Source organism: Haliotis cracherodii, unplaced genomic scaffold, assembly GCF_022045235.1.
Source record: "Haliotis cracherodii isolate W230 unplaced genomic scaffold, xgHalCrac1.p SCAF_31, whole genome shotgun sequence".
NCBI classification, from domain to species: domain Eukaryota; kingdom Metazoa; phylum Mollusca; class Gastropoda; order Lepetellida; family Haliotidae; genus Haliotis; species Haliotis cracherodii.
In genome coordinates, this window is record NW_027266288.1 from 2,578,041 (window position 1) to 2,601,979 (window position 23,939).

Below are 23,939 nucleotides of genomic sequence, written 5' to 3' on the forward strand. Positions count from 1 at the left end.
GAGTGTGTGAGCGAGTGACTGAGAGTGAGCGAGTGACTGAGAGTGAGCGTGAGTGACTGAGAGTGAGCGAGTGACTGAGAGTGAGCGTGAGTGACTGAGAGTGAGCGAGTGACTGAGAGTGAGCATGAGTGAGTGAGTGAGTGAGTGACTGACTGACTGACTGACTGAGAAAGAGTGTGAGCGAGTGACTGAGAGTGAGTGACTGAGAGTGAGCGTGAGTGACTGAGAGTGAGCGAGTGACTGAGAGTGAGCGTGAGTGACTGAGAGTGAGCGAGTGACTGAGAGTGAGCATGAGTGAGTGAGTGAGTGAGTGACTGAGTGACTGACTGACTGAGAAAGAGTGTGTGAGCGAGTGACTGAGAGTGAGTGACTGAGAGTGAGCGTGAGTGACTGAGAGTGAGCGAGTGACTGAGAGTGAGCGTGACTGAGAGTGAGCGAGTGACTGAGAGTGAGCGTGAGTGACTGAGAGTGAGCGAGTGACTGAGAGTGAGCATGAGTGAGTGAGTGAGTGAGTGAGTGAGTGACTGACTGACTGAGAAAGAGTGTGTGAGCGAGTGACTGAGAGTGAGTTACTGAGAGTGAGCGTGAGTGACTGAGAGTGAGCGAGTGACTGAGAGTGAGCGTGACTGAGAGTGAGCGAGTGACTGAGAGTGAGCGTGAGTGACTGAGAGTGAGCGAGTGACTGAGAGTGAGCATGAGTGAGTGAGTGAGTGAGTGACTGACTGACTGAGAAAGAGTGTGTGAGCGAGTGACTGAGAGTGAGTGACTGAGAGTGAGCGTGAGTGACTGAGAGTGAGTGACTGAGAGTGAGTGACTGAGAGTGAGTGACTGACTGACTGAGAAAGAGTGTGTGAGCGAGTGACTGAGAGTGAGTGACTGAGAGTGAGCGTGAGTGACTGAGAGTGAGTGACTGAGAGTGAGCGAGTGAGTAACTGACTGACTGAGAAAGAGTGTGTGAGCGAGTGACTGAGAGTGAGTGAGTGACTGACTGAGAAAGAGTGAGAGAATAGTTCTTCATGTTAACCAAATAAGAAAATTATTTATTAATAGGATGAATGCTGGTCCTAAAGCAGTCAATAGTTGTATAGTCATGTGAGTGAGTGACTGACTGACTGACTGAGAAAGAGTGTGTGAGCGAGTGACTGAGAGTGAGTGACTCACTGACTGAGAAAGAGTGAGAGAATAGTTAACCAAAAAAGACAATTATTTATTGATAGGATGAATGCTGGTCCTAAAGCAGTCAATAGTTGTATGGTCATGTGAGTGAGTGAGTGAGTGAGTGAGTGAGTGAGTGAGTGAGAGCAGTTCTACATGTTGACCAACTAAGACAAAGAGTGAGTGGATGGATGCATGGTAGAGCTCTACTCCATCGCAGTACTTGATATATATATACTTGCTCAAACATCAATAATATGCAGGAAGCATTGTGTTAGCACTACCCAAAGCGACATATAAACAATTAGGTCCCACAGACAACAGCAGGAGAAATTACATGTGGGTTAGTTTCATTCAACAAATATGTGCTCAGCTAAACGATAAAAGTAACATACCTGTGTTACCTGTTGGGTCAAGACCTTGACCCTTGACCTCCAGTTTCATAACGGCGCTGGCTGAGGAAGCGTTGTTCAGGGCCTGGCACTGATAGAACCCAGCACGAGATGGCACCACCTTGGTGATCACAAGTACCATGGCTGCAAGAAAAGAGGCCAAGTTTTTATTTCTGTCATATCTACAGACAATCAAGATTTATATACACCCATGAAGATCCGGGGCAGAATAGGTCTTCAGCAACCCATGCTTGCCGTAAAAGGCGACCATGCTTGTCGTAAAAGGCGACTAACGGGATCGGGTAGTCAGGCTCGCTGCCTTGGTTGATGCATGTCAACATTGCGTGGATCGATGCTCATGATATCAATCACTGGATTGTCTGGTCCAGACTCGATTATTTACAGACCGCCGTCATTTAGCTGGAACAACACACCAACCAACCAACCAAGATTTATATACAACATAAATAAATAAAGTTCGGGCGTTGGGTTATCCTAGTGGTTAAGGCAAAGAACTGAGTTCGTTCCCCACATGGGTATAATGTGTGAAGGCCATTCCGGTGTCCCCCGCCATGATATTGCTTGAATATTGCTAAAGGGGGCACGGGTGGCCCAGTCGTCTAAGGCGCCGCGATTCGCTGTGCAGAGTTGCGTCCCTTGGGCACGCCAGAAACCTATGATAGTGGGTTCGAATCCCGGTTCGCCCCGATTATGTTTCTAGGTTTGTCAGCACCGTACCCGTGCTCGTGGGTTTCACCGAAGTGGTAAACGTCTGAGACCTACATCACTTCGGGCTTTCCTCCCACATTAAGCTGACATGCCGTGATATAACTGGAATACTGTTAAAAGCGGCGTTAAACCCAACTCACTCACACTCACTCACTGAATATAGCTAAAACCATACAGAATACAAAAATAAAGTTGGGGCGGTGGGATAGCCTTATGGTTAAAGCAAAGACCTGAGTTCGTTCCCGACATGGGTACAATGTGTGAAGGCCATTTCTGGTGTCCCCCGCCATGATATTGCTAGAATATTGCTAAAACCATACTCTATTGACCATTATTACCATTCTCACTAATTGTGTCTGTCACAACTGGGATACCATGACTGGAAACAGTCCATTCTCACAGCCAATTTGACCATCTAATACCTTGGCTTGTAGCAATCATGTGGGACAACATGAGTGAGTGAGTGAGTATGGTTTTACGCCGCTTTTAGCAATATTCCAGCAATATCACGGCGGGGGACACCAGAAATGGGCTTCACACATTGTACCCATGTCGGGAATCGAACCCGGGTCTTCGGCGTGACGAGCGAACGCTTTAACCACTAGGCTACCCGACCGCCCCTGGGACAACATGAAGGCCAACTTCTCAAGTGAATCACCATGACAATGGCTTGCCTGGAAATAGGTGCCTACCTCCATTACTGATGTCTGTTGTTTTCGGGACTGGCTTTGCGTTGAAGTACCACATGACCTTAGGCTCTGGTCGACCAGTCACGTTACACCGTAGCTCCGTCCTCTCACCAGCGTTTACCGTTATCACCAACCTCTGTGCCTTTGCTGTCACAGATTCTGATAGAAACAAAATAAAAAATGTTATCACATCAAACTTTTATCGAAATTCACAACTGACGGCAGACAGATGTGAGAAACGTATTTATACCAACCATAACAATTGTAATTTTTTCAGTCTGTTTAGGCAAAAATATTATTCTCGCTTGTACAGGTCAAAAACAAACTCAAAAGGACCACTAATATTAGTTTGTTATAACTGTAAGTGTACATACAGCATAAATACAGCAAATAGCTGAGACAAAAAACACTTCCTAATATCTGTCAGTTTGTTATAAGCGTGTTCATTATGAACATACATGTACTTGCTGTTATAATGGTTTAGATTGAACTGCCTTCAACATCAGTTTAACATTTTGTTGAAATATTTATCATAATAATTAGAAATTCACCATGAAAATCTGTCTGATTGGTCTATTCTGAATGTGAGTTACAATTTCATGAGTGTTCCTGAAGAATGAAGAAAGAAATAACGACTACCTAATACAAACAAACTTCTTACCTTGTACATCCATTGCAATTATTCTGCTTGGCTCTTCTGACGTTCCTTTACAAATATATGTTCCTGCATCTTCTATCTTTACATCCTTAATTCTTAAATTACCTGAAAAATATAGAAGCCCACCTAAGATTAGAACCCACTCTGAAGCCCTTGATCTTGATCAATCATCAGTCTATGAGGGACACTACAAGTTATCTCCCCTTGCTCACAAAACGGATTCTTTCCTTTATATAAATACCAGTTGAGTTCATGCAAATCAGTATCAATCAACTCCAAATAGAGACTGAATACCATTAAAAATAAAATACATTTGAATTTACTTATATTTTTAAATAACTTAAGTTAAGTCAATGAAATCATTATTTTTATATTTTAAACTGCGTGTTTTGGGGATTAGAAAAGGTTCCTGCAACTTATGCTGGTCATAAGACATAGGTGACCATGTGGTCAGACTTGCAGACTTGGTTGACGTGTTATCTGTTATCGTAGTCCAGTGATGTGGATTGTTGTTCATAATATCAATCACTGGATGGATTATATCGTCCAGACTTATTGACAGGGTGACGTCATATGCCTGGAATATTGCTGAGTGCGGCGTTAAACAACAAATAAACACAATTTTAACATTTGAAAATATTACCATTTTCCACTACAGTACGGTCCTGTGGCAGAGTGCCTCCATATTTATCCCATGTAACACTTGGGGTTCCAGGTGAGGAGGTGGGACATTCCAGCAGAACGCTTTCACCGATCCAGGGGAAGATCTTCACCCTACTGGTGTCCACTATCGAGGTTTCAGATCCAGCTGCTGAAAATGACAACATGAAAATTTAAGCATGCTTCCTACAAACCATCAAATGTAATCCTATACATAAACATCATAAGTACTAATGCTATCTCAACTATAAGCTCCATTCTTCTATCTGATTTATTGTTAATCATTTAGAAGACATGATTATGTTTATCCCAAGGTGTCTGCTGGCCTGAGATAAGCGTTGACCCGAAAAATAAAAGGTTAGAAAATAGAAAGTATTCAGGAAAGTATTCAACATTTATTGAAAATGCAATATCTGGGTTTAAGTTATAATAATAATATAGTTCCAAAGCACATGGACATAGCTTGAACCATCCTTGATCCTCCAGGGTCATATATCTCCATTACATACCCTGGACACACTCACTACCACAGCTTTAAGTTTCAGCTAAATTCTAATGGCTGTCCCGACTAAATTACACTCATGACCGAGATTTTAGATATAAGAGAGATGGTGATTGTGACATGACTTCCTCAGCAAAGCTTTGATGGGGACTGGACCCAACGGCGCGGTCGGGTAGCCTAATGTTTGCTACAGCGTTTGCTCATCATGTCAAAGAGTGGGTGAGTGAGTATGGTTTTACGCCGCTTTTAGCAATATTCCAGCAATATCACGGTGGGGGACACCAGAAATGGGCTTCACACATTGTACCCATGTCGGGAATCGAACCCGGGTCTTCGGCGTGACGAGCGAACGCTTTAACCACTAGGTCATGCCAAAGAACTGGGTTCGATTCCCGGCATGGGTACAATGTGTGAAGGCCATTTCTGGTATCCCCCGCCATGATATTGTTGGAATATTGCTAAAAGTGGCTATAACCTCACTCACTCACTTGACTCAAGGTTTTATCGTGGGAGCATAGAGATGCAGAACATTGTATGATAGAGGAGGAACGGAAGAGCATTTAGGGATGTCAACTTCTTTATGATGAGGAACATAACGTTTTGAGTATATTCGTACTCCATCATGTGCATTTATTCACCTGATGAAGGAGTAAGTATATACTCCGAAACATTGTGTTCCTCATCATAAAGAAGTCGACATACACTAACAGCGGTAGAAACTAACATTTGGGTCCACTAGTCCTTATAATGATAACATATAGCAAAACCCTTAAAAATGGCAAATATCTACTAGTCCTTATGATACCTTAACTATTGGGCAGATTGGCAAGGACTACAGGACTAGTGCCAGTTTCTAACCCTGCACTAATTCACTTCCTTTTGTGATACAATTCTAAATGCCATTCAAAAACTTACTAGAGGAGGAGCTGGAATATACATCTCCACAACTTTCAAGGTACACTGAATCTCACACTCTGAATCTTATGATCTTAACAGTGAACACTGAAACATTTCCTTAAAATCAAAATTCGTACAGATGTCTTGCCAGTGTCAATGTGGAGGATATCACATCTTTTCTTTAACCTCAAAACATTTTGACAAAAACTTTTCAAATGAAGTGCTTTCAGTGGCGCTAACATAGAAGTAGTTGTCCTCCATGAAAGGAATAGTATCTGGGGTCACCTGGGTCAGTCTCAAAGAGAAAATGAAATAACATTGCCACACCACTGGCAGTAGTTTTTCACGCACAATACACACAGGCAGGCTGGACGAACGATGAATTCTACATCGGCGCTCGGTGTTAGAATAGTGAATTGTGTGAGGAAATGTTTCCCCACTGTCATTCTGATCAGCAACAATCCTTATACAGAGAATATTCCTCTATCATTGAGTCTATTCCCACCATTTCTATAAATCAACCACAAAAAATAGGACTACCCTAACAACTTCTTACAATTTGAGAATGTCCTGATCCTATGCCCTGACAAAGGTGGGTCACCTCCAAGCCACCTTATCTCGATGAACGTGAATATAGCATTTTACGTGGGATCGCGCTGATTGTTCCAATATTGCAGTGGGTATTGATGGAATTGCAACCGAAGCGACATTTCTCCTATTCATGCCCAGCTGAATGTTTGTGTGAATGTAGGACTATGAAGCTCCAACGTGTTACGAAGGAAGTTACTCCTTTTTTTTGTGCCGCCCCGTAGCTGGGGTTGTATGTCAGTGAAGTCATTATAGCATGTACCCGGGAACACACCAGATCATACACTCCTCATGCGTCTAATGACTTTTCCACGACTTTACACAATCTGATTTTAACGTCTTTGTTATATGTTATTACTTTCTGTTGAGTAAATGCAACTGTGTCCAAGAAACAATGAGAGAGAGAGAGAGAGAGAGAGAGAGAGATGAATGAAACTGAGTTCAAGAAACAATGAGAGAGAGAGAGAGAGAGAGAGAGAGAGAGAGAGAGAGAGAAAATGAATGCAAATGAGTCCAAGAAACAATGCAAGAGAGAGAAGTTACACTAATTTCAGCAAGTATGTAAAAATTTAAAATTTTCTTTCCACCAAATGCAAAATAGTATAAATCATGTTCACTTCTGTTTTTGTGATAATAAACTTCATATATCATTTTTCAGACACTTCTTAGGTTTATCAATTATGAACCCATCTGAAGAATGTAAAATATCCCTTGCAACAACAAAGGCGTTTTTAGAAACTAAATCAAAATCTTTCAGGAACACTGTAGGGAGTCAGAATAATGACGCATATCCACTTTTTAGTCTCAGGAAAAAGGCCATATTTTGAACACGTTGACCTAAGAACTGTCAAATTAAAATCAGAAGATAAATTTAAGTGAAAAATGACACTGAAATCTTGCACCCGTAACACCACCCTTAACTCCCACAGTCCCGTGCAGCTTGTCAGATCCACTACTGTTGTGAGATGCACTTTTCCTCCTCATGATCTGGCATCGTACTCGGAACTACAAAAACGTGTCTCCATTCTTCTTATTAGATAAATTTGCCACCAAGAACAGCCATGAAGCTTACTAATTTACAGAGAAAAAAGATAGAAGCTGAATAGCTGTGGACGTTAATGACAGAGTGGAAGCAAAGATACGCATTCCAATATTCGACTGCGAGACTCCTATTTTCTGCAAAGTTTGGATTAACAATAGACAGGCCAGTAAATCCTGTCGCTACACATCTTCGTAACCACCAATTACCAACAAGGCTCTGCCAACATCTCAACAAAGCAAACACCCTTTTCAAACTGTTGGTTTAACATTTCAGTCAAATAATGGTCAAACTGTCAAACTGAGCCTTTGTGTCAAACTTTTTTTCTCATTGTAGGTTTATATTATTTGTTGAAGATAACTCTAGTTCTAAACTTTTCCATCTCATATCCTACCAAAATGTCAAAATTATTAAAATGTTAACTGTTAAACCAGCAGACTGAAGCAGATACCAAAGAGCCATTGTGTCAACTGAATACCCCCTCCCGCCATCATTCTCCGATAGTGTTGATCATTGCTCGAACTATAAACCACATCATTGTACGATGTTTTGACCATTGCTCAAACTTTCAACCACATCATTGTACGATGTTTGGATCATTGCTCGAACTATAAACCACATCATTGTACGATGTTTTGATCATTGCTCAAACTATAAACCACATCATTGTACGATGTTTGGATCATTGCTCGAACTATAAACCACATCATTGTACGATGTTTTGATCACTGCTCAAACTTTCAACCACATCATTGTATGATGTTTAGATAATTTGCTTAAACTATAAACCACATCATTGTACGATGTTTGGATCATTGCTCGAACTATAAACCACATCATTGTACGATGTTTGGATCATTGTTCAAACTATAAACCACATCATTGTACGATGTTTGGATCATTGCTCGAACTATAAACCACATCATTGTACGATGTTTAGATCATTGCTCAAACTATAAACCACCAACGTTTGCTGGGCAACCCCATTATGAATATATCATCATCAGATAGCTGTAATATTGCTGACTGTTGTATAAAACATTTCCTTTCAACTATAATTGTCACAATTGTGTAGTACGTTACTTGCAAAAATGTGTCAAGATTGGAAAGTACAATTGTTACAACTAATTCTGCCCAACATGAGATTCAAAATTGCTTTTCAAGAAGTAGTTGTTCATATTCTAGAAACACAAAACACTGCCAAGCACATGGACTATTTCAGTTGCCTCTACATCTGGCTGTCCAGTAAATCATTCTAACAATGGAATGACAAAGGTAAAAATTGTGCGTTAAACCCAATGTCTAATTTTGTCTCGGATTTCGTACTTTACAGCAGCGTAAATAAGTCCATCAAAAGCCTGTCTCGTGCAGGGCTCTAATCAAACCACGGCCACTTAAACTTGCAAACCTGGGCGGATTTGCTAAACATAACTGACCTTGTGCGAAACAATGCCCATAGCCATATAAACACACCCAGACAAATGAAAAGGCCACCTTTAATAATACTCTACACCGAAGACAATCTGGACCTGAGCTGGCAATCTGCGTGAGGCCCATCCCCAAGTTTCATGACATATATTCCACAATGAAGTCCAATTAAATGGAAAGCAAAAAGAAACTGAACATTAAACTGGTTCATTAATTCAAAAATAGAATTGACAAAGTGATGCCTTTTGTCTATAACGTTCAATACAAAAGGCACAATTGGACCATTTTAAGATAAGAAATGCTTAAATCAGTCCATCAAAATATTTCAGAATTTCTTGATTTCCTTGAAAGAGTGTAAAAGAAGTATAATTTGCAAAGCAATCTTGAAAGCGCCCCTCTCCTGCTCCTATGATAATTCGGCCTTGTTGTGTGAAAGACCAGTCATGCACAGCCAACTTTCTAGTGCGAGGAGCCAGCTCTGAGGGCTATCTGTTTGTATCACCAGAGCGTGAGCCACACCAGCCTATTGGGTTGCCAGCAAGACACATGTCAATCAAACTGCTATATACAACACTTCTATCAATCAGAGTAAAACAGTAATGTGTTCATTGCCTAGAAAGGTGTTTGAAAACATGGCGTTTGACACTGCCATGTTTGCTGACAGGTTCACACCTTAACCTGTACTGAGGGAGGATATATAGTGTTGGATTGATGGATAGAGAGAATACTAAACCCTCAAAATAAACTAGAAAACTTCAAGGCCCTAGGCGTATTCCTAATCAAAACAGACCTAATTAAGCGCATCTAAAAACTAATTAATCTACCCATCCAAAATCCAATAAACATACAAACACCCACCTCACCCGGCTCCCTTAGTTCCCTCTTCCACCCACCTCGGCATTTATTCCAAATTTAAAAATTCCAAAAATTCAATATAATTAAGCAACCCCTAAAACCCCCCTCTTAGGTTGCACACACCACTTTCACCCTTTTCGGAATACACTAAATGGTCTGGCCAGGCCCGTGTGCGAAATACGCTACAGTCGGAAAGCGCACGTTAAATCTTCTATATCAGTCAGTCAGTCAGATAGACAGAAGGATAGGTGAGGTGAGGTGAAATGGGGTTTAACGTCGCGTCCAAGATTATTTCACTTATATAGCGACGTGCGTGCACGTGTATGTGTGTGTGGCTGCTTGTACTAGTCCGGACTGATGCCGATTTAGAGTGCTAGCTCACTGAGATACCATGCCGCAGTTTAACATGAATACCCCACTCAGACACAGTATACTGACTCCGAGCCGACCAGTCCTTGTTTTAGCCCCTTAATGCCAAGCGCCAGACAGGGTAACAACAAGTACCATCTTTTAACGTCTTTTGGTATGGCGCGGCTGGGGATTGAACCCCGGACCTTCCGCTCTCCGGGCTGACGCTCTACCACAAGACCACGGAGGCGGCAGAGAGAGGGATAGAGTTGGATTGATGGAAGGAAAGATGCATGAACGACAGATAGAGTTGGAGTAATAGATGGATAGAAGGAAGTGTGAATGGGTAGATTGATTATATTACAAATTTAAGGGAGAATGAATTATATAGCTTGGAGGATGGAAGGATAGTTAACCTCGAAATATCAGAGAGATTAAAAAAATCGGCATTTTTAATTCTCATAACCACTTCACCAATTTCAGCAATTTTGTATGTGTACATGTGACAATGTTGAACTATCCACTGTTCGTGTTGTGGCCTGTGGCCCCTGTTGTCTACTGCTGAAGCTACTGAATCTAGGTCTGCCTGCACAGCAAAAGACTAACACATAGTCTCTGAAATGAACATATCGTACAAAAAAAACAGTTGTTCAGTTATCTTAATAAAAATATAATAAAAAGGGAGCCCAGTGATTCTCTTCATTTTCATACTGCAGTAATCTAGACTTGCCAAACATTATAGACTTGCATGGGCTGTAGTTGATATATTTGTATCAGGGTCTGTAAGACAGACTAGCACAGCAACACTGAACACAATGACAAGGACCGCTTGACTTTCAACCCTCCATCTATGGACAACCCACAATCCAGCAACCAGTGATTGTCATAAAAGGTGACTATGCTTGTCGTAAAGGGGGACTAACGGGATTGGGTGGTCAGGCTCGCCGACTTGGTCAATGCATGTCATCGTATCTCAGTTGCAGGGGTCAATGCTCATGATGTCAATCACTAGATTGTCTGGTCCAGACTCGATTATTCACAGACTGCTGTCACATAGCTGGAATATTGCCAAGCGCTGAACAACATACAAACACTCACTCCTTCACTCTCTCATCAGAGAGCAAAAACATTCACCTGGTGCCTGCACAGTGAGATCGATGTCTTGTAACGCTGTCACATGCTTGCTCATCTTGCACTGGTACCTGCCACTGTGCGACCGCTGCACATTCTTTATCAACACACTCCCTGACGGCAGCACTGTAAACACATCTGCAACAAAAACAGCAAATTATCATCCAAGAGTTGTGAATTAGGATCCTCATCCCAACACTGAACAAGTGTTTACTGACCAAATTTGAACACAATCTGAACAAATAATGTGGGCATAAAAAACAACAATTTTGAAAAAAACCATGACATCATACATAAATCATAATAATCAGGGTATTTCCAGAAACACGTTGCCATGGTTTTTGCCCACTCCCTCAGCTGAAAATGTGCCATTTGCTTAGAATTTATGGTATTCTTACAGATCCCTGCCGATTTGTCCAGGATTGTACAAATTCCTCCTTCTCTATGATTTATGGAAGCATCATGCCCAGGATCGGATCTATTAGTTATAACACACACAGCTCCATCTGCTGCTGTCACTCAGTTGCCAACATCCGCTTGTAAGGGGAGGCAACTCTCCACACTCAGTTGACATCAGCTGGTGAGAGCACTCTCTAACTAAAGGAGGCGGAAACTTTTGGCCAAGGTATACTGGCAACGTGCAGACTTCAGTTGTCTGTGGAGATGGGAGTGAGGTCGTCAGCCCAAATTGTCTTGATTATGAAACATTACCATGAACTGATGATGGAGGGTGGGGTGCAAGCGCACGTAATTACAACGCGTAAATCATTATGACGATGCAAGAGGTTCTCATTAGCACTCGCACTGGAAATGTCTGTCACATAAGTAATGACCAACATCTGACGAGACACATATTCACAAACCAAACCAAACCCATCCAATAGAGTTCCAATTTTTCCAATCTCTGTTCTGATTTGCCCAAGTTCCCTCTTTCACATGAAACTCAGGAAGCATTGGATGAATGTAGGGCTAAACCATCCTTACCGCTGTATAAGTTCAATTTTCCCAAGCCAAAGCCCCTCAACTAGAAGAATGATACCATGTGACATATATGCTCTGGAAGTCTTTCAGTAGTGTTTGATGATGATCCTACTTGCATCTCTGTCAATTGAAAAGGTACAGTCTGAACAGAAGGGGAGTGACACCTTCATGAAGACCTACACTCAGAAAACAACGTAAACCTGCCACGATCACACCAGATTTACAAAAATATATCTCAACCACTTAAATACTGCAACTAAAAATCATTTCCAAATAGCCCTCGAAATCTGTGGTGGACCAGCTGCTTTTCCAACACCAAAACATCCACCCATTTATGACAACCCTCCACACAGACCAGGACATGACAACAGCTTATCACTGTCACCACAACAACCACCAAAACACCCATTTATGACAACCCTCTACACAGACCAGGACAAGACAACAGCTTATCACTGTCACCTCAACAACCACCAAACACGCATCCATTTATGACAACCCTCCACACAGACCAGGACATCACAACTGCTTATCACAGTCACCCTAACAACCACCAAAACACCCATTTATGACAACCCTCTACACAGACCAGGACAAGACAACAGCTTATCACTGTCACCTCAACAACCACCAAACACGCATCCATTTATGACAACCCTCCACACAGACCAGGACATCACAACTGCTTATCACAGTCACCGCAACAACCACCAAACACCCACCCATTTATGACAACCCTCCACACAGCCCAGGACATGAAACAGCTTATCACTGTCACCGCAACAACCACCAAACACCCATCCATTTATGACAACCCTCCACACAGACCAGGGCATGACAACAGCTTATGACAGTCACCGCAACAACCACCAAACACCCACCCATTTATGACAACCCTCCACACAGACCAGGGCATGACAACTGCTTATCACAGTCGCCCCAACAACCACCAAACACCCATCCATTTATGACAACCCTCCACACAGACCAGGGCATGACAACAGCTTATCACAGTCACCTCAACAACCACCAAACACGCATCCATTTATGACAACCCTCCACACAGACCAGGGCATGACAACAGCTTATCACAGTCACCCTAACAACCACCAAACACCCACCCATTTATGACAACCCTCCACACAGACCAGGACAAGACAACTGCTTATCACTGTCACCCTAACAACCACCAAAACACCCGACCATTTATGACAACCCTCCACACAGACCAGGACATGACAACTGCTTATCACAGTCACCCTAACAACCACCAAAACACCCGACCATTTATGACAACCCTCCACACAGACCAGGGCATGACAACAGCTTATCACAGTCACCACAACAACCACCAAAACACCCGACCATTTATGACAACCCTCCACACAGACCAGGAAATGACAACAGCTTATCACTGTCACCTCAACAACCACAACAAACATCCATCCATTTATGACAACCCTCCACACAGACCAGGACATGAAAACAGCTTATCACAGTCACCACAACAACCACCAAACACCCACCTATTTATGACAACCCTCTCATAGACCAGAACATGACAACAGCTTATCACTGTCACCACAACAACCACCAAACACCACCCATTTATGACAACCCTCCACACAGACCAGGGCATGACAACTGCTTATCACTGTCACCTCAACAACCACCAAAACACCCACCCATTTATGACAACCCTTCACACAGACCAGGATATGACAACAGCTTATCACAGTCACCCCAACAACCACCAAAACACCCACCCATTACTCTATCTTCTCTTGTTTCCTGGACAGAGCCCCCAGTCAGCCCACACCAGTCACCATTCCTCATCCAACTGACTTCTATTCAAAAGATGTTTTTCACAACATCAAGAATCCATTTGAGAACATAAGCCCGACACCCAACTTCCACCCCATTCGAGCGTGACCGACACTGTATTAAAGACCCTGATAAGCTCAGCGATATCTACCTCCATTATAACTCTTCCAAGAATTTTTCAAGATAGGGGGCTGTGTATTAAGGGAGATAAATGGATTGTCTCCCATTAAAGAACTCTCCTGCCAGGAGACAAAGACACAGTATGTTTCAGCATCTGTTGAGAAGCACTCACTGATGAAAGACGTGGGCATCCCTATGATGGATGATGCTCTCGCCACCAACTAGAAATACTGTACGTTTCCCCACTCCCAGCCCTCCTGGCAACAGGCTCCACTTGATAAAAGCTCCATTTATCAATTGTCAACTTCTCCCCATGGCTCCAAGTCAAACTCCAAAGGTAGTCTGGCAAGGGTTGGAATTTAGATGAGATATTTTGGCTGATTCTGACAAACCCGTCTCCAAGAGAGATGAGAAAAATTAGAAGCTGACAAAAAACAGGAGTCGGAGTAACATATTCAATTTTTCAAAAATACAAATTTCGGATCTCCCAGTGTTTTTAATAAAGCAGTTTCTCTGCTGCCAAAAGATGTCTGTGGGCTTCAATGTGAAAGATCTCTTTCATGAGTGGGGGGCATGGGTGGCCCAGGCGTCTAAGGCGCCGTGCAGAGTTGCGTCTAGAAACCTATGATTGTGGGTTCGAATCCCGGATCGCCCCATTTTATGTTTCTAGGTTTGTCAGCACCATACCCATGCTTGTGGGTTTCACCGAAGTGGTAAACGTCTGAGACCTGCATCACTTTGGGCTTTCCTCCCACATTAAGCTGACACGCCGTGATATAACTGGAATACTGTTAAAAGCGGCGTTAAACCCAACTCACTCACTCACTTTCACTTATGCCACTGCACTATATCTGAGTGATGTCATGTGTGTTCTTGCTACTCTAGGGGCGGTCGGGTAGCCTAGTGGTTAAAGCATTAGTTCGTCACGCCGAAGACCCGGGTTCGATTCCCGACATGGGTACAATGTGTGAAGCCCATTTCTGGTGTCCCCCGCCGTGATATTGCTGGAATATTGCTAAAAGCGGCGTAAAACCATACTCTCTCACTCACTCACTCTTGGTACTCTATATATTATTGCTCCAAGATTCCAAAGAAAACTGCCCTCAATCGACAATTCACTTCAGTGAAATTCAATCAAAAACAATACCAACTTCACACTTATATAGATGCCAGTATTAGGTTTCAGTATCAAACCTACTGTGAAACTTATTTCTTTTCTTTTGATACGGCCCACATTAAGATTCAGATTGAATTCATCAATCAACTAGTTTTATCTAATTGAGTGAGTTGTGTTTAACTCAGCTTTTAACAGTATTCCAATTTTATCATGGCTTGTCAGCTTCATGTGGGAGGACAGCCTGAAGCGATGCAGGTATAAGATGTTTACTATCTTGGTAAAACCCACGAACATGGGTCGGGTGCTGACAAACCAGAAACATAATTGGGATGAACCCGGATTCAAGTTTTTCATCTAAGACACTGTATGTTACATTCATTTGATAAAGTGGCAAGAAGTAGCTCTTAAACGCTGTTTACAAAGAATAAAGAAGCTGTAATCCATAAATAAGTGTCAAGTTTTTTATGTACAGAACAGTTTTAAAGTAGTAAACCAGTGTTAGAAATTGGCACTAGTCCTATAGTCTTTGCCAAACTGGCCGATAGTTAAGGTATCCTAAGGACTAGTAGAAATTTACCCTTTTTAATGGTTTTGCTTTATGTTATCTTTACAAGGACTAGTGGACTAAAACTGTTAGGTTCTACCGCTGTAAACAGTGCTGTGTTTTCACATTTATAAGGCCAGATATATACACAATACAGGAAACTGTTTGGGAAGATAGCTGTCTAATAAAAACAAAGTAACAAGATATATTGGTGAAAGGCCGGGATACTTAATATTTAATTACAACAGCATTTTTGACTGCCCTACAATTGAAAAGTATGATTTTACAGACGGCTGAATGCATAGGGATGGGTTTTTTTATTGAAAGATCAACCAGGTCTTTAAGAGACTATCTGACAGTTATGAGATCTTTCTAAGAGGCAAAATAAACAGACGAGATGGTCTCCCTATCAAACAACATAAAATTCTTATCCCCATATATAACTCCTACTACAAATTACTGACAAGCATAAGAGGCTGTTTACACTTGCAGAACCACAGGAAGTTGTCCCTGGCCAATCAGAATGCCCCATTCTTCTGAAGCTGATCAAAAAGTCAGATGGGACTGGCTACAAAATCTGAATTGGTTGATTAAAAAGTGGGAATGGAAACTCCATCCTTTAGGACTGTCATCAACAATCTGAGTGGCCATTCATTCTGCTGGAGATTCTGTAGGAATTCTGCCCTGGTTTCCATGGTAACTGACATGACATAATTTGTTTTGATTTGTGATACTGGTGTTTGTCTTTGGTATGGCAGCTTGTCTGGGCAATTGGCGGACTGGGCAATTGCCTCCCCAAGGTTTCTCCCCCTCCCCCATCCCCCCCCCCCCCCCCCGGGATCTTCCCAGTCCTTCCAAGCTGGCAGAGAGATTTTTTTCTTCTTCCCTCATCATCTCAGCCTTGCTACCAAGTCAGCAGAGAAGACAATTAGGCAATTTTAAGTTTACATTTCTTTGAAATCTCTTTATTTTGTTCCAAGGACAGTTCCTTCATATTCTCTTCATCTCATTCTAGGGACATTTCTTTCATAATCTCTTCATCTCATTTTAAGGACATTTCTTTCATAATCTCTTCATCTCATTCTAGGGACATTTCTTTCATAATCTCTTCATCTCATTCTAGGGACATTTCTTTCATAATGTCTTAATCTCATTCTAAGGACATTTCTTTCATAATCTCTTTATCTCATTCTAGGGACATTTCTTTCATAATCTCTTCATCTCATTCTAGGGACATTTCTTTCATAATCTCTTCATCTCATTCTAATGACATTTCTTTCATAATCTCTTCAACTCATTCAACTCAAGGACAGTTATTTTTGGTATCATTCAACAAATGTATTCACGAGAAGAACAACAATGCTAATTAGTTTGTTAGTTGTTTAACGCCGCACTTGGCAATATTTCATCTATGTGACGACGGTCAGTAAATAACTGATTCTGGACCAGACAATCCAGTGATTGACATCATGAGCATCGATCTACACAACTGGGATACGATGACATGCATCAACCAAGTCAGCAAGCCTAACCACCCAATCCAGTTAGTCTCCTCATACAACAAACATTGGTTGCTGAAGACCAATTCTAACCAGGATCTTCATGGGTTGATCAACAATAATTAAGAGTGATATGATAATCTTTAAGATATGCACTGTAGCCATTTATGTCTAAATTAGATGGTTTTGAACTGATTTGAAGGCTAAACATTCTACTGATGTACACAACTTGATACATTTGACATCATACAATACTACCACTATTGAAATACACCGTATCTATTAATACCTATCTATTTAACAACTATCAGGTGAACAGGTACTTGTAAATTTTCCAAAGAAAGTCATGACAATCAGAACTGCAGTGTCTCAAAAAGTTGATCCATTTTGGGAGCTACCATTTCAATGACACAGTGAGGGGAACAGAGTTACCTCCCTTCAACTAAGTGAGAATGCTTAGAGAACCTACAAACATGTTTTCTCCATGCTGTCAACTGCCATCAGCTGTTGTAGCTGAGTGAAACAGATAGGGACAGATAAGCCACAATCAATTACCTACCGATAAAAACAAAACTGCTGCTAAAGTAACAGATATTTCACTAAAACAGTTGCGTTTGGCTCTTGGTTTTGAGTTAATTTTCAAAGTTTTCTTAATATCAAAAGACACGAAGGTGAGATTCTGCTTAGCATCCATGAACATTCTGCTAAATTTTGTTTTCATTTCGGTTGAAGCCAGAAATTAGTGTTCTAGCAACATGTTATTTATTACAAACTCGTAGTTTACAAATTATTTTTTTTATATGTATTCACGTAGTTTTAGTTTGTTTTTGTTTTTTTCAATTTTCAACACGTTCTTTTAAGGCTTAATCCGGTTACTTCGCGGAGTAATACAAACTCGTCTATGTGAGTTAGTGAGAGTGTTTGTTTGTTTGTTGTTTAACGAGACACTCAGCAATATGCCAGCTATATGAAGGCGGTCTGTAAATAACCGAGTCTGGACCAGACAATCCAGTGACTGACTTCAGGAGCAACGATCTCGCTAGTCGTCTCTTTCGAAAAGTATGGTCGCCTTATTGATAGTATTCTATTGACAGTATAACAGATGAGTGACAAACAAAAAACGTCATAAATGAATCTGTAACTAGTTAACATCAGAACAAATATACTACTCAAAATAAGTTAAAGAACACCTGATTCTTTCATATTACTATAGTTAATTTGTCTTGGCATGTGAGATTAACTATAGTAATATGAAAGAACTGGGCGTTCTTTAACTTCTTTTGAGTAGTATACATTATTTACCTGTATGTCAAGCTACTTGGTTCAAACACCCAGTTTTTCTCGCATATTCTTGTAAATATCAACATATTTTCATAACACTTAACCAAACACTATGTATAAACTACTCAAAACAGCCATTGCTAAATATTTCAAAAAGCATCAAGAAAGTTTCAAATACTTGAACACTGATATCGTTACTAAAAAAACAAACAATGACGGCAATTTGAAAAATGTTCTCTCTGGTCGTAGATACATATCCTTCCATGACCTGCAACCTTAAACACAGTTCTGTGTAAAGCCAATGGGGACAGATAGGATTTCTCACTCAGGTGTAGAAAAGCCCAGTTTTTTGACTGAGAGGGATTTAGAGCGATTGTGCCTGTGAGGTAGTTGTGTACTAGTATGTTGTAAACGCTGCAAGCAGGATCTATGCAAGTATAGGGGATCCTGTTTCAACGCCTTTCAACTTCTAACCCTCCCAACCACTCATGCATGACTGTCAGATCAGGTTTCTTGGCAAAATTGGTGATAGCTAGTTGATAGGGAAATACCTTCACAGGCAAACCCTGCCTGTCAATCAGCTGGTGGCTGACCAATCAGTAAGCAGGACGAGCAGGGGTGTGGGGAGTCTGGGCTATGTTGTGTTTTAATGTGTTTGAGGGAAAACAGAGAAATTGGATGAAATTGACTCAGCTTTAAACCTTGCTGACGGTTCTCTGTAACAAGGTTTAAACTGAATGAAGTCAAGTACTATGTCAATACTTTGTAAAAGTCTCACAAAAGTGGGAAGATAAGATAAGATAAGATAATATTTATTGCAGAAACATTCCATTACGGGACAGATGCAATTTTTTAAATTGACAAAACATTATCATACATACATACATCATACATACATACATACATACATTGATATTGATGGCTTCATTATTTGACAGGATGTAGTGAAATAACTTGTTTTCATGACTGAACATTTACATTGTGTGTGCATAATTTTCCAAAGAGTATATTTCTTTCTTGTGTGTGTTTAGTACATTGAAGTAGGGAGGGTTTTTCATCATCAATGGTTGAACATGTAGAGCATAGTCTCTGATGTAGTGGGGTGGGTGATATAGTTACTTTATGGTTACTTAATCTTAGTTTAGAAAAGTGCAATCGATATTTTCTTACTTTACAGTGACTGAGATAGGGTTCTAATTTTATATCATTTTTAAGTATCCTGTATGTCCTAAGTTTGTTTCCTGTGCCTCTGGTTGCCATTTGAGGCTTCAGTGTGTTGACCCATGTTTCCAGTAACAGAAAGAGAAGACTGTTTCACTGAGGAATGAACTCGGTGTTCTGAAAACAAGCTGGCTTCATGTTTGTTGTACAGGGTGGATCTTGGAACAGCTGGTTTACATTTATATATTCCCAAGTTTGTAACTAAAAGTACCGTATTCGACGTAATAAGCGCCCCGCTCTAATAAGCGCCCATGGCGATATTTGCTAATACATTGGCAAGTGAATAATCCCAATTAGCACCCTTCGGATTGATCAATGTACACAAGACTTATTTATTCGCGTATAATACGCACTCGTGTGTTATATGCACCCTTAATAATAGGCTATTAAATTCTGGAAAAATATATATGTCGTATATAAACAGTTCAGGCTGTCAGCATAGACCACGAAATTTATCTTTCAACTCTGTTTTTTCCACCAAAATAATATTCTAATATTCTGAGAGCGCCCTGGGCACTTATTACGTCGAATACCGTCCAGTCCAGTTAATCTGATTGGTTGCTTGCATTTGATCTTATCAAAGTAGCGAGTCGGATTAAGAAGTATCAACTTTTGTGATTGAAAATTGGTAAACTACAAACGATACAAACACTTAATTAAAATATTATTTTTTTAAATTGAAAAATTCATATTGTTACGTCATATTGTTATCGGAATATGTTTTCTTATCATGCAACCTCTAAAGCTCAACACAAAACAACTGTTACGGGCTGTATGACTGATTCAAGATCCTTTAAAAAGCCTAGTCTGGAATGGATGTCGCCAGTTTGAAACGTGTTGCAAAGCTCAAGAAAGTTGTTTCTTAGTGGCTAATGTCGACTTCCTGTTAGTCATTTCATTGGTCAGTCAAAGTTCGCAGAAGGTCGTTCTGACGTGACCTGTAATGAGATGTCTTCAGCGGTAGCAAGAACTTATACTTGATTTAAAAGAGATTGAGGTAATCTAAGCATGGGATTAATCCTGTTTTGTTTACTTAAAGCATTAACTGTTTATTGTTACAAGTTTATCTCTGCAGCCATTGTAGTATGTGCTCACAGGGAGATGACAAATAAAATAAAGTAATCCAAAAGGAGCCCAGAACGATGCTTAATTCAGGAGCTAGAGCTAGACTTGCCAAATCAATCTAGACTGGACTTGGATTAAATCATAACTTATTAATAATGCATTGATCAGAAATGGAGAATCATTTGTTTTGTTCATAGGTCATGTGACCAAGGCTTAGCCGTGGCAATGGGAAACTGCCATACACTGATAAACAGTCCCAAACCGAAACTAGGTTTGGCCTAAACCTAACCACAGTATTTTCATGAGGAAACAAAATACACCCAAACTAATTTTCTGATCATAATGAACTTACGAAAATTCTCATCAGCAAATTAATCTTTTCAAAAATAACTAGCACCGCACCATCTGTAGGTTGTTTTTTCCTGCACCCTCTCTATGATAGATGCACACATCAAGGCCCCCAAACAGATGGCAACATAGAGAAGTAGGCAGATTTGTCATCCATCACCAAACACTGTGAAGCCAGCGACTCTCCTCAAATCCCAAAGCACTAAATATGAAAATCATATTTCTGGGTCATAGGTTTTAACTCTAGTTTCCCCATCAGTCTAACGTGATGACTCTGGATGTGAAGAGCGCAGGGAGTTTGAGCTGGCTGATACCAAGCTTCCATGTTTTAAGTGTTGGGCGAGGTTTTGGCTCATTACCCATATACAGGCCCACATGTTTCCATTGGGAACGGGAGGGATTCAGTTTCCTATCCTCTTTCTTGCTTCGTTAGTTTGTGCCGGTACATAATTAAAAGAATATCATAAGGTTCTTCCAGTGCTTCATCTCTGTTAAAGCCACATTGCCATATTGGAAACATTGGCATATTTGAAAACAACCAAGTTTCTTGTTTGTGGATGAGCTCAGATCATCACCTCAGATCGGAGGGATTAACAGTTGTTGCAAATGAGGTGGTACATATTTGAAAACAACCAAGTTTCTTGTTTGTGGATGAGCTCAGATCATCACCTCAGATGGGAGGGATTAACAGTTGTTGCAAATGAGGTGGTGCATATTTGAAAACAACCAAGTTTCTTGTTTGTGGATGAGCTCAGATCATCACCTCATATTTGAGGGATTGACAGTTTTTGAATGAGATAAGGGTAACCCTTACAAGTTACTTGGTGACATTGTCTCTCTTTAACCACAAATGGTGTATGAATCTATACTTATACCTATCTATCAGATATGTATTTTAAAGTGAGAAGGGTGGTCTGGTAGCCTTGTGATTAAAGCATTTCCTCATTTTAAAATGAGTGAGTGAGCTTAATGTTGCTTTGACCAGTATATATTTTATTTATATCAAAACATTGAAGTTATGCAGATCACTCATGTTTAACTCTTAGTGAGTGAGTGAGTGAGTTGGGTTTAACACCGCTTTTAACAGTATTCCAGTTATATCGCGGCGTGTCAGCTTAATGTGGGAGGAAAACCCCAAGTGATGCAGGTGTCAGACGTTTACCAATTCGGTGAAACCCACGAGCACAGGTATGGTGCTGACAAACCTAGAAACATAATTGGGGAGAACCAGGATTAGAACCCACAATCATAGGTTTCTGGCGTGCCCAAGGGACGCAACTCTGCACAGCGAATCGCGGCGCCTTAGACGACTGGGACACCCGTGCCCCCTTAACTCTTAGTGGAAATCTGCAAGCATCTGAATATTGATTTTAGTGATATGCAAACAATCAACATTCAGACTCAAATACTATTTTAACACCAACTTTACACATTGAACCAGGATCTGGTAGTCAAATCCCACACTGATTATGACCCTTGGTCTATCTGTAATATTCACACGTTTTTAGTTTCAGCAAAGAGGAACATATTGAAGAGAATGTACATTTTTAAGAAAAGTATTCTTCTAACAACTAATTGTACATGATGAATAAATCAAGGAGTCAAAATCTCATCCCAGGCACTTATAATCCATGTCATTTTCTTCATCCAAGTCATTTTTACTTTGGGATTCTCATGAAAGCTATCAGGTTTCAAAGGCAAGGCAGCCTTTTTTCAACCATAACAGATTCTAATCACTAAAATGTTTACTCAGTGTTGCCATGGAAACTGATAGTTACTCAAAATGTTTGATTACAGACAAGACAACAATCCGTTGAAACTGACCTGAAAACAGAAATGACCGAAAACAACCCAATTTGATTAAGTCATATGTTCTAGCTTTGTGTCAATACAATCAAACAATCAAAGAGATGTAAATTGTCTGTCTGGGGTTGGAAAATCTGGTGTTGAAACCAGGGGTCCGGAAACCGTCATATGCGCCGGACTTGTCCGATTGGGAATCACAAATGTCTGGTTTAAAATATTGCTTACCGGACATTCTTAAATTTTGACCGGACATGATCAACAGTTAGGACTGAGCAGTTTCTGTCTGCAGTTGTAACACAATGAAGATTATCTACACTGACAAGCTTTGTTTGTTTTGATTGCTGTAAATACATCGTATCTACATGAAAGTCCAATCGGTCTATCACTGTAATAGGCAATAAACTGAGTTGACACTGATTAATTGAGGATTAATTACTGACAACATCTTGTTAATTTGAGAGAAAGGTGTTTACAACTGTACATAAATACAAACTTTAAACATCAATGGTTTAAACGAACCGCATTACAAACCACCCTCAATCTAAACAAGGCTCTCACTCTAGAAGCAATACTAAACCCACAAAATAAACTAGAAAACTTCAAGGCCTTAGGCGTATTCTTAATAAAAACGGAACTAATAAAAGGCATCTAAAAACACAATAACCTACCACTGAAAATCACATAAACAAACAAACATCCACCATACCCAGCTCCCTTAGTTCTCCTCCCCAACCCCATTGGCATCTATTCCAAATCTCAAAATTCCCAAATTCTATATAAGCAGCCCCTAAACCCCCGTCTTGGTTTGCACAGACCACTTTCACCCCTTTCGGAAACACATTAAATGGCCTGGCCGGGCCCGTGTGCGAAATACGCATCAGTCGGAAAGCGCACGTTAAATCTCGTAAGTAAGTAAGTAAGTAAGTACGTCCACGGTTCATACTGCATGTCTACTCCCAAATATATTAGTTACACATCACTTTGCTTGGATAGATCTAATTATATAATCATCAACATTGTCCCACCATTATGTTCACATTTAACTGAAACTGTTAAAATGGT

At 40.7% G+C, this 23,939-nt stretch overlaps 1 protein-coding gene across 4 annotated transcripts in view; it reads right to left on the bottom strand.

Moving 5' to 3' along the window:
* LOC139477175 (interference hedgehog-like) overlaps nt 1-23,939 on the bottom strand; it is a 128,716-nt gene that overhangs the window by 15,736 nt on the left and 89,041 nt on the right. For all 4 annotated transcript variants that reach the window (XM_071259727.1, XM_071259724.1, XM_071259725.1 and 1 more), the window contains exons 5-9: nt 11,075-11,209; nt 4,267-4,434; nt 3,627-3,728; nt 2,969-3,124; nt 1,551-1,691 (exon numbers count right to left, since the gene is read on the bottom strand). In XM_071259727.1, coding sequence (XP_071115828.1) covers nt 1,551-1,691; nt 2,969-3,124; nt 3,627-3,728; nt 4,267-4,434; nt 11,075-11,209 — 702 coding nt within the window. The remainder of the gene's footprint in view (nt 1-1,550; nt 1,692-2,968; nt 3,125-3,626; nt 3,729-4,266; nt 4,435-11,074; nt 11,210-23,939) is intronic.